The following is a 14,696-nucleotide window of genomic DNA, read 5'->3' on the forward strand; positions in this document are numbered from 1 at the left end:
TATTTGAACACATAAATACTAACCTAATGTGCACTGAAGTACTAACCTAATGTGCCTGGAAGAACTAACCTAATGTGCACTAAAGTATTAAACTAATGTGCACTGAACTTAAGCAATACTAATATAAAATGAAAACTAATCTAAACTTTATAGGGATTTTTCTCAAAATAAAAGATTTAACATGTCAAATGAAAATCAACACACAAAAAATCAGTCATTTTAGTAAGTTTCTTACATGTATTTCTTTTTCATGAAAATATATCATTGAAATAATATCATAGCAAATACTATTTATAATAATAAAAAAAAAGTTTTATATTTAAAAGGATATAAGAATAAATATAACTGTTAAGAAGACAGAGTTTTTTTTGAAAAAAGAACTAATTCGAAAAAGAAATGAAAAAATTCGAAAAAGAAAACAAATAAAGTTTTAACTTGCTTTTAATAGATTATCATAATACACACTGCAACTAAAAATTAATTAAAAAAACTTTTTTTTCCTAAAGAATAATTTCAAATAATTATAATTTACTTTGCTAAGCTTTCAATCTTAGCCTGAATTTTTTCAACTTGTGATATCATATCATTTAAAGAGCTGTTGTTAACTTCAAACTCTAAATTTTCAGTTGTCCCATTATTTTTTGCTATACCAATTTGAAACACAACTTTTGAATCAACTGATTCTTGATTGTTTTTATAACCAAGATCAATCTGCCATTTGAGCGACTTAAATGTATCTTCCCATTTTGTCCTCTTTAGTATCTTCTCATGAACTTTTTCTTGGTTCACTTTCCAGTACTTTATAATGCCCTGCAGCTGGTCCTCTGTAAAATTGTCTTTACTCTTTAACAACTGAGATTTCAAAAATGCTTCAAGCTGTTTTAAGTCCATATTAAAGTACGATATGTTTTGTAACCAAGTTTTACATTTTAAGAGAAGAGCCTGAAATTCTTCTTGGGTTATCTCAGGGTACAACTGCTCTTTGAGGAACTCATCTGAAATCTCACTATCTTCAAATATTATCTGCCTTGTGATTCCATTGAAAAGAGCACCAATATTATTACTACTCATGGTATCACTGTTATAATTCACTAATAATTTTATAATAATTCAATAATATATATAGTATATATAATATATTAATATATATAATATATTAATATATTAGGAACATTGAAATACTAAATATTTATACAAGTAGCCTAAAAAAAGTTTGGCCTCTTTGAAAAAATCACCATTCTCTTCTTTTAAACTATCAGTATTTCTTAAAAAAGAATTTCCCATAAATTTCTCTCAATCATCATAATATTAGTAAAGTTTAAAACAATAATATTACAAAAAAATGAAAGAATTGAAAAAACTTTACACTTTTTGCTCTGAAATAAAAATAATCTAATAAAGTAAACTTAAATTTAAAAAATAAAATGACAATATGCTCCCATTTAACTTAGAGAATATATAAACTTTTGTGTATGTGTCTACATACATACATACATACATACATACATACATACATACATACATACATACATACATACATACATACATACATACATACATACATACATACATACATACATACATACATACATACAACTTATTCACACACACATATAGCCACACGCACACACAGACACACACATATTAGATATTATAACCTTGAAGAATCTTTAAACACTAAATATTAAAATCTTATAACACTTTAAATCTTAAGTAAAATATCCAAAGAATTTGTAATGTATAGTAAATCAGCAATGCAATATAATCCATATATAATATATTTATGACAATATTTACAACAAAGATTTGACATAATGTTAATGATTAAAAAGCAGAATTTCAAAGACATAAAATATTTAAATAGGACTATATTAAACAAACAAGAACATAGTAAATAATAAATATGAAAATAAATATGTAGTATAAAAAACAAATGAGCAGAAACAGAACTGAAAAACTGGACTCCATAAAAATACACAAAAACTGACATAAATGGTCTAAATTTAACAAGACCAAAGGGAAAAATTATTTTGCAAATATTCCTGAAATTTCATAAACTTGTACAAGTAAAAAAAATGCACAAAATTTAAAATTTAAAATTAGTCCTAAATAATGCAAAAAAAAAATTAAAAATCACTATTCACTAGCTCCCAATATATCACAAATTTCTTTTAAACGCTGCTGAGATTTTGGCACTCCAGCTAATTGTGAGACTAATTTTTCTTTTTCTTCTTGCAAACTCAAACGAGCACTTGTATCCATTTCTTCAATACGCCAACCACCTTGGCCATCAAATTGTAATAAATGAGAATGAAATTTCCTAAATAAAGAAAATTATTATAACTCATTTAAAGTAATAACAATAAAAAAACAACAAACAATAACTAATAGTAATAATTAATAATACTTATTAATGATAAACAAATATTAACTAAATAATAAAGAATATTAATAACAAACTTTAACAACTAATAGTGTTTAAGCAAGAATTAATCATCATTTATTTATTATTACTATTTACTATTATTATTATTATCACCATCATTATTTATTTATTTATTTATTTATTTATTATTATTATTATTATTATTATTATTATTATCATTATTATTATTATTATTATTATTATTATTATTATTATTATTATTATTATTATTATTATTATTATTATTATTATTATTATTATTATTATTATTATTATTATTATTATTATTATTATTATTATTATTATTATTATTATTATTATTATTATTATCATTATTACTATTATTCATTTATTTATTTGTTTACTTATCTATTTATTTATTTAATTTATTTATTTACTCATTATTATATATTATTTATTATTTAATCAATATTAGAGAATTTACCACAACGATGGTCTGTGTGTAATTGTAAGAAGAGTTATTCCTAAATCTTTTGCTGATTGATAAATCTTCCCTTCTACATCAATGCTTATAGCGCTTGTACATTCATCCAATAATGCAAATTTTGGTCTACAACAAACCAAAATATAAGCTGTAAAATAATTATCATACAATAGATTTATGTATAAATTATTTATGCATAAATTTATTAAAACTTTGAGCTGTACAAAATTAATTTTAAAAAAACTAAATTAAAATTTTTGCTAGCAATTTAATATTGGTAAAGTTAGGCAAGCTAATGTCTGTTACATTTTATCTCCATAGGCAATAGTTTAAATAAAATATCCAATATTTTTACTTTTCTTAATCTTAATGCCATTCCTACTATTCCTATATTTACTGCTCCTACTATTCCTATATTTACTGCTCAGTCTTGACCAAGCAACACAAACATATTTGCAAATAAAATGAATTGGCAATAAATTAAATGAAATGATTATATATAAACTCAATATAATTTTTTTTTTTAAATAACCTCCATCAAATATGAAATAATCCTTTTTATCCATCTGATGTGACAGGATTAAATTTAATTCTTTGATTCCAGACACCAATGAGCCAAACATAAGTGTTAGCATTATTGAAAAGAAAATTTTTTTTTAATATATGTTACCTACTATGTAAATTCATCCCACTTCAATCCTCATATCAAATACAAAAAAATAATAATAATAATAAATTACTAATATAATTTTGCAGGGACTTTCCTGTATTTTCTTGGTGAAAATATTATTGATAAGTTTTTGCAATAGAGATTGGGGGCATTTTATATAAAATCATCATGTCCTAAATTCATCAGATCTGTATTTTGAGAAATATTTCTTTTCACTTATTACTTATTAGATTTTAGGGAATCTAATAGTCATGCTTCAAAAAAATTATAAGGATGTCTAGTTTTAATTGAAAGATTTTTTGCTATTAAACTTTCTTTAAAATTGCCATTTTTTAATCTAAAAATTCCCTACTTTTTTCGGTGGAAAACAAATAGTTGCATGCTAGAAAAAGTAAAAAAAAAAATCTTTCGCAGACAAAGGAATTTTTAAACAGGAAGACAAGATTTTGTAAGCATAAAATTCAAACAAGAAAATGATTGTTTGCAGACAAGAATACTTAAAAGTCAAATAAGAAACACTTAAAAGTCAAATAAGAAAATGATTGTTTGTAGACAAGAAAATAAGTTATGCATGGTTCATAGGTGTGAAAATTGGCTGGGTACAGAAAAATTGAAATTTGCAAAAACAATTTTAAAAAACAGAAAATGAAAGTATTTCTTATCAGGAATGGGACTGGTACTGATATATACACTCTTAATTCGTACTCGGTTCCAATTGATTATTTCATAGATGTTGGAGGAAGAAGTTCAAAAACTTGCTTATCACTCTTACACAGCAAAAAGTTGAGACATCTTAAACAATTTAAGCAACATATGATAGTATTAGGAGAACTAACAGAAAACTATAAATTCACTGGGATAGGTGAAATTCAGGGATTGGCATAGAAATGAAAACTCAGTGCACCCTTAATTTAATAGTTTTTTACTATAAAATAAATGAACAATTTAAGCACCAACTCATTATGCTTTAGTTTGAATTACTATTTTGAGCACAATACTATTTATGAACTGCAAAGTAAACGTATGTGATATGTAAGAATATGTAGGTGATATATAAGAAAATGTAGGTGATATATAAGAAAATGTAGGTGATACATATGAAAATGCAGGTGATAAAACAAATATTTAATGGACACGTTGATAATGTTCAGATGTTTGTACTTTGTAATTTTTTAGTACAAAAAACTTTTAAAATGAGTAAAATAGTGCTTGTAAAGTTGTAAGGGCTTTTGAACCAAATAACTTTAATGCTTGCAATAACTGGTAAAAAAAAAAAGAAAAGAAAGAAAGAAAGAAAAAAGAACTAATTTTGAGAACATTAGTTATGAAATTTAAAAAAGTTTAACATGGAATCCAACAAAATGAATGCAACAAAATAAGGGTATTTTGTTGCATTCATTCTGTAAAATAAACTTCTATTTACCTGTGGTAAAACATTCTAGCCATTCCCATTCTTTGCTTTTCTCCACCAGAAAGCACATCAATCCAATCACTGACACTATCCCAGCCTAAATAAATCAGGTGTGGTGGTACACTTTTTTTTATTATTATTATTATTATTATTATTATTATTATTATTATTATTATTATTATTATTATTATTATTATTATTATTATTATTATTATTATTATTATTATTATTATTATTATTATTATTATTATTATTATTATTATTATTATTATTATTATTATTATTATTATTATTATTATTATTATTATTATTATTATTATTATTATTACTATTATTATTATTATTATTATTATTATTATTATTATTATTATTATTATTATTATTATTATTATTATTATTATTATTATTATTATTATTATTATTATTATTATTATTACTATTATTATTATTATTATTATTATTATTATTACTATTATTATTATTATTATTATTATTATTATTATTATTATTATTATTATTATTATTATTATTATTATTATTATTATTATTATTATTATTATTATTATTATTATTATTATTATTATTATTATTACTATTATTATTATTATTATTATTATTATTATTATTATTATTACTATTATTATTATTATTATTATTAATATTATTATTATTATTATTATTATTATTATTATTATTATTATTATTATTATTATTATTATTATTATTATTATTATTATTATTATTATTATTATTATTATTATTATTATTATTATTACTATTATTATTACTATTATTATTATTATTATTATTATTATTATTATTATTATTATTATTATTATTATTATTATTATTATTACTATTATTATTATTATTATTATTATTATTATTATTATTATTATTATTATTATTATTATTATTATTATTATTATTATTATTATTATTATTATTATTATTATTATTATTACTATTATTATTATTATTATTATTATTATTATTATTATTATTATTATTATTATTATTATTATTATTATTATTATTATTATTATTTATTATTATTGGTGGTTTAACTTAAAACTAAGTAATAATCATAATACTTTTAAGTAATACAATAAATTCAAAGAAAAAATAAGAAAGTAAGAAAAAAATACCATTTTCTCTTGTAATAACATATTGCAAAAAGACTTTATCAAGAATGCTTTCTAGATCATTATCTGTCCAACCTTTTGCCTTCATATCAGAGAGACTATCTGGGTAGATAACTTGATCACGCAATGTTCCAAGAGTCATATATGGACTAATAACAAATTAGAAATTTAGAAGTTAATGAAATTGACCCTGAGTAAAAACTTTATGCTTAATTTTACATGGTGAGAAATATAATTTTGAAAAACAAAGATTTATACAAAAAAACAATAAATTTATAAAAATAAATTCAGAGCTTAAAGTTACCGCTGTGGAATGTAAAACATCTCGTCTACTGGAGGCACAAACAACTCGCCCCCATATACAGGCCATAAAGCACTTAGCACACGAAACAAAGAGCTCTTACCACAACCATTGGGACCAGTTATTAGAAAATGCATACCTTGCACAATCTAAAATAATGAAGAATAAAAATTTAAAAAACAAATTTCTGATATTGGGGAAGGGAAAACCCTTATTAACTTCATTCAAGGCTATTGCATCTGCATAAAGTAACTCTGAACATAAGAGTGATAAAATGATACAGTGGTTTCTTGTACTAAAATTAAATAGGCTGGACCTGAAGAACAAGTGATTCTAGCAGGATGCTATCTTATTTCACTCAGCTTTTACAACCACTGAAGAATTGAGGAAACTTTGTAAGATCTCAAAAAACAGAGATTAAAAACAGAGTTTACCAAATACTGTAGAAATCAATGTTTGGAGAAATCATTTATGCTGGAGAATGTGGGGATTTCTTTAATACTGAATTGAAATTTATATTACAAATATTATTTTGAGACTGATCCCAAATGTATAGAAGTATGTTGATAAGTTTTTTCTACATAGTTAACTAAAGCAAGAAATTCATTTTTTATAGTTAACTGTAAAAATAGTTAATTATAAAAATTGAAATTTTTGCTTTAAATTTTTACTAAGTTCAATATTTCATTTTAAGCCAATCTCATTACAAATATATTTAAAAATTTTTTTGAGAACAGAGATATAACTACCTAATAAAAATCTAAGAATAAAAAATACCTGGATTGACAAACTGGGACATACAACATCACCACTTGGAGCAATGATGGGGACATTCTTTAAAATAATATCTCCTTTTGTATATTTAGGCTGTACTCTTGGCATATCATTTAAGCAGAGCACTTGACCATATTTAAATACTGGCTCAAAAGATGATTCCAGGAGTTTATCTTCTAAAGAAGCAAAACTGTATGTTTTTGAAGAATTGCTTCCAACAAACTTATCCTTATGGATATCTTTAAATACATTAATCATCTCATATACTCGATTAGTGAATCCTGTCAACTCATGAACCTACATGCATAGGCATAAAAACAAATAATTACACAAATTACATTTATTAACTTAAAGTTAAATATATATGTACAAGAAAAACATGTATGTTAATTGTACAATGAAATAACACTAGAAAATGCCACATGTATTTTTAATCTATTACACTAGAAATTTCCACATGAAGTTTAACATTTAAACAGGCTTTAACAAGAGGCTATTCATTTGTAATTGATCATTAATACAAGATAATACAGTAACAGTTACCTTAAATTTTAAAAATATCTCTTTGAACTGAAAATTTTTTTCCTTCTAATATTGCAATTAAAATTAAGAATATGGCTTATATTTTAGGAGCCAAAAAATATATCTGAACCTACTAAAAATCCTTCACACTTGAATTCTACAGTGAAAAAAGCATTTTTAATATTTATCTTTATAAAAACCAACTAAAAACATGTACAGAAATAAAAGTATTTTCTATCTTTTTTAAGTGGATGTAGAAAAAATCTTTGTATGCATCTCAAAAACTAAATTTGGAAATGTTAGGTCATGGAGAACCTGAAATAAACCTACTACGCTACTAATTCTGATAGCTACTGGTCCTCAAAAAACTTAAAAATGGCTTTACAAGATAAATTATTACAAAAAAATCTTAACTGTACGCTGAAAGCAGACAAGAAGCCATTTTGAGCCTTGATATGGTCCTCAAAAAACTTAAAAATGGCTTTACAAGATAAATTATCACAAAAAAATCTTAACTCTACGCTGAAAGCAGACAAGAAGCCATTTTGAGCCTTGATAAAACCTTAGTCATTCACAAATTACATCTGTTTGCACATTTTACAACTTTTTTTTTACAATTAGGATGAAATCAAGATGCAGCAGCAGTATTACCTTGCCCATAATTACCACTACCACAGTATGGTAATTTTAATGAAAAGCATGATAGTATTGAATTTTCAGTAACAGATTTACCATTTTTAACCTCATGCTTGCAATGATAAACAATAATATTGCAATTCCTGTTACCCTAATGCTTTATGTGCAATATATGCATGTTTTTAAGTTAAAAACAAACAAAATGAATAAATCAAAAATCATCAAATTTATTTCTACAAACAATGAAAGTATGAGCTGAATTGAAAATCATAAAACAAGCAATGTATGGTCATCTTTCTTAAAGATATATTTAGGAATGTTTTCAAAGAGCAAATTATTTGTTCAAAGTGTAAAAGCTGTTCTAAAAATAGAAATCTTGAGATGGTAAAATGGTTTGAAAGCTTATATAAAACCATGTGTGGGGAAAATAGGACTTCCAAAAATTACTAGGTTTCTTGTTTACAAAAATTGACAGAAAAGTTATTTTCTGAGTTAAACATGGAAATATTTCCATTGACAACATTTTTTTTCTGACTGAATTATTTCCCATACTTACAGTACAAAAAAAAAAAAAAAAAAAATTGAAAAAAGCTTAGAAAAGAGTTTGAAAAGCAGAAACATTTTGCTGTTATAACTGATTTCTAGACAAATGAACAAACAATAGTGTGATGCATCATGATTACAGAATACTATATCAACAGCAAATGGAAATTTTGTTGATCCCCTAAAGTCTTTAGTAAAAAATTATTAACAATAATTGTGTGTTTCACTTTTAAGCTGATTTCAATGGAGCAAATTTTGGTAAAAGTAATATACATGCTGCAAAGGCAGTTCAAAGCATTAAAAAAAATAAACAAAACAAAACATAAGCCATTTTATTAGCAGTTCTTTTTTTGGTGCTCAAAGTGTTTACCTCTTTTAAAGAAGAAATAACTCTTTCAATAGCATCAGCACCTGAGAGCAAGAGATTTCTCGACGTGGTAAATGTTTGACTTCTTTCACTAATTTGCTCTGACAAATCAACTGAAGCATCTTTAATAACAAAAGCAATTTTAAAAATTGGTATTGCAATATTTTTAATACTTTTAATTCTAAATGTAATAACTTAATCAGTGTTAAAAAAAGAAAAAGAAAGATAAATAAAAATAATGGTACATATTATAAGGGTAGGTGTTACAATAAAAAGCGTTATGCTAAATTATTTTGTAATTTTTTTTTTTTAAACCAAAACCCAACTAATAATCAGTGCAGATTAACACAACAAATGTCAAAAAACAAACTACCTGATGCTTACATTGGATATTTATGTCTTAACATGAATATATACAACTTTTAATGGTAGTTTTTATGGAATAGCAATCAGCCATGAAATATAAACAAAAAAAAAAACACATTACAAAAATAACAAAGATACTGTATAATGAGTTCAGAATCTTCAAAAGAAATATTTTCCTGGTTTCCTGTGCTAAATGGAGAACAAGAATTAAATTTTCATGTTTACACTTATCTCTTTCTCTTTAGCAGGTTTTCATAGTTGTAAATTATTGTTTTATAGTTTTGTCAGCTTATGATTCCTTATCAGGGATTGGCACAAGTCAATTTTGAGATTGCTATATAGATTTCAGGTACTTTTTTGGAGAGTTAAATAATGAGTAGATATGATAAAAAATTCTTTTTACATTTTAGAACAAAATACTTTTATACTAGGTAAGGCTGAAGAATACAAGCTGGCAGGTCATGCCTAAAAATAATTCAACCCATTTTGACATAACTTCTTCACAGAAAACTTTTAGGATTAAATTAGATTTATTCATTTATTACTATGGTTTAAGAAGGCAAAGAAAAACTGATTTTTTTTTGCCTTTAGCTGTATAACTGCCCTAAGGGAAGAAAGGGGAGGGAAGGAGGGAAGGATAGAGAAGAAAGGAAAGGGAGGGAAGGAAGGGGAGGGAAGGAAGGGGAGGGAAGAAAGAGGGGGGGGCAGTTCATTTAAAAAGCAGGAGATAAAATAAAAACTGGAAATAAGGTGTTTGGAAATAACCAATCATTTTATTAAACTAAATTGACTATCATTTCCCAATTCATCACAAACTCCACAAGATATTAAAGCATAACTTCATCAAAATGAGTTACAGCTACATGCCAAACATGAATGCAATCATAGACATGCACAATCACCATACTTCACAAAAAAATTTTAATGCCAATAACTAAATTGTACTAACAATTGTAGCAATTGTAGCAATTGTACTAACAAAACAATATTAAACCAACAATGCTTACTAAAAAAAATGCATACGAAGCTGCTTTCAGTAAAACAATCTCTAAGTTACAAAATATATCAATATGAAAAATAAAGAAAGGATGCTAAGCTATCAGAAAAAAGGAAAAAGAAAAAAAGATGCTAACCTTATACTAACACTTAAGTGGAAAATCATCAAGCACTGTAAGTCATACAACCTGGCCACAAGAAATTTCAAGTTAAGCCTTAATGAGAAATATGAAATTATAATATACAAGGATGCTGTATAAAAAGAACAAAGCACCTTCAAAGTGAAGACATGAAAAGAAATTTCTCCTCTCCCAAATTGACACAAGGGACTAAGTGGACATTCTTTTTGATGTCTGAAATCAGAGTAACATAATTTCACCATAATTCATAGCTAATGAATGTTATTAGGTATGAAAATTTATTTACCAATTAATGTGTGATTATGTCTTATATATATATATATATATATATATATATATATATATATATATATATATATATATAAAACATAATCACACTTTAATCTTTTGTTTCTGGGTAGTTGGAAGTGATGATAGCTTGGTAAACTATGTTTGTTGTAAGAAATTGTTGATGTAAAGGGCACTTTGTTTTATGTGTACAGTTACAAGTTTTTTCTCTGATATTGGGGTTTTTTGTAGAATGTGGTGGTTTTGTGAATTAATGTCTTTCATGCTTAGCATGCAACTGTAGCTCACTTTGATAGAATTATTTAACATTATTATAAATATTGTAAAAATATTTTGTGGAGGTTGTGGTGGAATGAAAAATATTGGTAATTAGGTTTGAAAACTGCTTTCCTATATTAGTGCTAACATTTTTGCTTAAAGGAGAATTGAACCAGATGATTTAGAGCTTAAGATTTTTGGTGATAACGGGGTACATGTTAGGTATGTATGTAAGATTTTGGTTATAACCAAACTTAAAAGCTTCCATATACATATGTGTAGAATTTCAGAAAATGTATTTACTAGATGAAGTAACCAATAATTGTAATTTGATGGAATGTGGATTTTGCTTTAAAATTTGGGCAGGTAGTTAAATTTGGCATGAATATAACTTAGGACATTCTCAGGTTTACTGTAAGGTTGAAATGAGTTGTCATCAAGGTTTAAAGTTACATCCAGATAGTTGATACTTTTCATATTGCATTGAATAGAAATAATCAAGCCATTGTCTTTGAAAAATTGGACAAAGTGCTTTTTGATTCTTTTCATTTGATGACCACTGGAGTTTTTAATGATTTTTGCCAGGCTTGAAATTTTTTGTATTGTACATATTTGTAATTTCTTCCTTCTATATATATATATTGCTTCTATATGAGCACTCTTATACAAACATGAGATTTTGTATTTCAAAATTATGCAACATGAAACAATAATACATACATACATACATACATACATACATACATACATACATACATACATACATACATACATACATACATACATACATACATACATAGTGTGGTTGTGTGTACTGTTTTTTTACAGTTTATTACAACATTTTACACACAGAATTTTTGTTTTTACCTTTCCCCATCATAATAGGCAGAGCTATCATTATCATCCCAAATCCACTCCATAAATACTTCATGAGAAATTGCTCAAGCATAACATACCAGAGCTTCTGTCCCAGTATAACATTTACCTGGTTGACTAACATATTGTAACTTTTTAATAACAAACTGTGTTCAACCTAAATTTGATTTAAAAAAATACATGTTAATAATTAAAACAAAAAAGATAAATTACAACTTGTTAAGTAATATATAAACATTTGTGAAAACACAAGATGTGCTAGAGTGTTACTAGACATTTTTCAGCTCAGATAGTCAGTGCTTAAAAACTCAACTTTTTTGCTACAAATTGAAATTTAAATAACCAATGTAAAAGCATACCTTGTGTCCCCCATAAAAAGCTATTTCTTCAGCATTTGTAATGACTCGTGAATGAACTGTTCGCAGATTCCCTCTGCAAATAGATTCTTCAGCAACAAGTTTACCAAACTTTGGAGAGCATATTTTTAACAATTGAGCTGTTGACACCGTCACACAAGTAGCTAATATGACAGGTTTTAACCAAGATTGACCACGTTTATTTGCCATACTATTTAATGAAAAGCACACTAATAATAAATCTAATACAGGTTTTGTTAAATGAGAATATAAATGAGAAACTGATTCTGAAAACATTCTGATATCTTCAGTCAAACATTCATCAGGAGCAGATAATCGTGAATCAAGATTACCCACTTTGTAATATGTTTGTTTTTGAAAATAAAGTTCATAACCATATTTTACTAAACGTGTTCGAAAAGCTAACGCAAGTTTTCCTTCTAAAAACTTTAACAATGAATTAATGAAAGTGGCTGGAACAGCTACACCAATCCATTGTAAAAGCAATGATATAAACTTCAGCAAATTCTTCTCAACAATACATCTTGCTAATTTGCCATCCAGCTTTGCTACATAAATTGACAAAAATGCTCTAGTAATCAATGCCACAGTATGCATTGATAATAACCCAAATTCTTTTGTTTTTACACCAGGCAGTATAATCTTTAGCAACTCCATTAATTTCTCATGAAATTGTTTTTTACTAGCATTTTGTTTCTGTTTTAACTCGTTACAAATGGTATGAGAAGTTTTTTTCTCTAAAATCTTTGAGTAACCAAAAGAGAATGCACGATATACAACATAAACACTTGCTGTTGCAATGACTGCAGTTGGAGCATAACTTTGAGACTTGTTAATCAAATACTTTTCTTTTGACAGCATTATTGCATTTATTGTTTTATAAATACTACAAATGAAATATATATACACAGAAAAACACATAATAATAATTTATTTGATAATTTTGAAAATATTATTTATGTACTTAATTCCTTACAAGTGAGAATAATACCATTAAAGATTACACATGCCACTCACACGTTCTTTATTCACTATACTCTGTTACGTTTAAACATAGAGATATGAGTAAATATGATAATTAATAAAATTTCAATTTGCTTTTATGAAATCTTAGTGAAACCACAACTCTGCTTCTAATTGCGAAATCGAAGGTTATTTGAAAGAGTCAATTTAAAAACTGGTTCTTTCTCGTAGAATGTAAAACAAATTTGAACAGTAATTTAAGAATTTAGATGTAATATTAAAACCAAAATATTTGGCAAATGAAGGTTCTCTTGCTGTGCATGTGTTGAAGATAAGGAAATGGAAAATTTGGACGTGAATACTTGTGATAAAATTTGAATGGTTTTTCCACATTTCGCTGAACTATTGTTAAAAGCGGGATTCTATCATATTGTACTCTGCGTGCTTTTGTTATCATTCCTTTATGTAAATGTGTTGAAATATTTTTGGTTGCCTGCTTAATTTATTGCCGCGAAACAAAAACTGCATCCCTTAAGTTTTCAGGAATAACTCAAACTCTTAAACTCTGGAAAAAATAGGTTCCGTCAACTAGGGTGACTTCGGCCACTATTTATGATTTTGTTTCCCTGCAGTTTATTTCTTTTGTTATCGTGCTTTAGCTTTTAGAATAAACTACATAAGGCAAAAATTTATTAAAAGAAATAAGCACAGTCACAGAAGAAATAATTTTCAGGCAAATAAAATCACAAACAGTGGTCAAAGTCACCCCAGTTGATAGTACTTTTTCAAACATTTTAGGCATTTATTTATACCGCAGAGGATTCACATTTCTTCTTGAGCAATACCTTAGATCTAATTTTAGTAATATAATTTCTATAAGAATTCTAATATTTGATGATATCCTGATCATTATTTAAACTTAGGCAAATTCTTTAGTAGCTAATTCAAGAATAATTCTCTGGATTAAACAAATTTCTATAACTAGGCACTTCAGTCCATTTTATGATCTCGTAATACAATTAAGCTAAAATGTTAATTTTAATTTTATTGCATTCAAAATGTTAATCTTGTTTTAAAATGGGTTTAACCAACTTTGTAGCACTTCTGGTTGTCAAGAAATTTGCATTTTTATACTACCTAATTTGACATTTTTTTAGACAAAAAAACGCGTTTTTTTATTTTAGTTTTTTTTA

The 14,696-nt window shown here is 25.4% G+C and overlaps 2 protein-coding genes across 2 annotated transcripts; both read right to left on the reverse strand.

Moving 5' to 3' along the window:
* Positions 1-433: 433 nt before the first annotated feature.
* LOC145194919 (COMM domain-containing protein 1-like) lies at positions 434-1,116 on the reverse strand. The gene has a single exon (XM_080072651.2). The coding sequence runs from the start codon at positions 1,069-1,071 to the stop codon at positions 529-531; it is 543 nt and encodes a 180-aa protein (XP_079928777.2). The 5' UTR covers positions 1,072-1,116; the 3' UTR covers positions 434-528.
* A 126-nt stretch (positions 1,117-1,242) lies between these two features.
* Positions 1,243-13,422, reverse strand: LOC145195223 (ATP-binding cassette sub-family D member 2-like). The gene is made up of 9 exons (XM_090095751.1): positions 12,523-13,422; positions 12,155-12,320; positions 9,243-9,361; positions 7,175-7,468; positions 6,401-6,546; positions 6,100-6,245; positions 4,964-5,048; positions 2,871-2,996; positions 1,243-2,320 (listed from the first exon to the last, which is right to left on the reverse strand). The coding sequence occupies exons 1-9, from the start codon at positions 13,399-13,401 to the stop codon at positions 2,137-2,139; spliced, it is 2,145 nt and encodes a 714-aa protein (XP_089951877.1). The 5' UTR covers positions 13,402-13,422; the 3' UTR covers positions 1,243-2,136.
* Between the last annotated feature and the right edge of the window lie 1,274 nt (positions 13,423-14,696).

Source organism: Hydra viridissima, unplaced genomic scaffold, assembly GCF_058129835.1.
Source record: "Hydra viridissima isolate aposymbiotic clone 2 unplaced genomic scaffold, HvirCarnegie_v1 scaffold_8, whole genome shotgun sequence".
Lineage (NCBI taxonomy): Eukaryota > Metazoa > Cnidaria > Hydrozoa > Anthoathecata > Hydridae > Hydra > Hydra viridissima.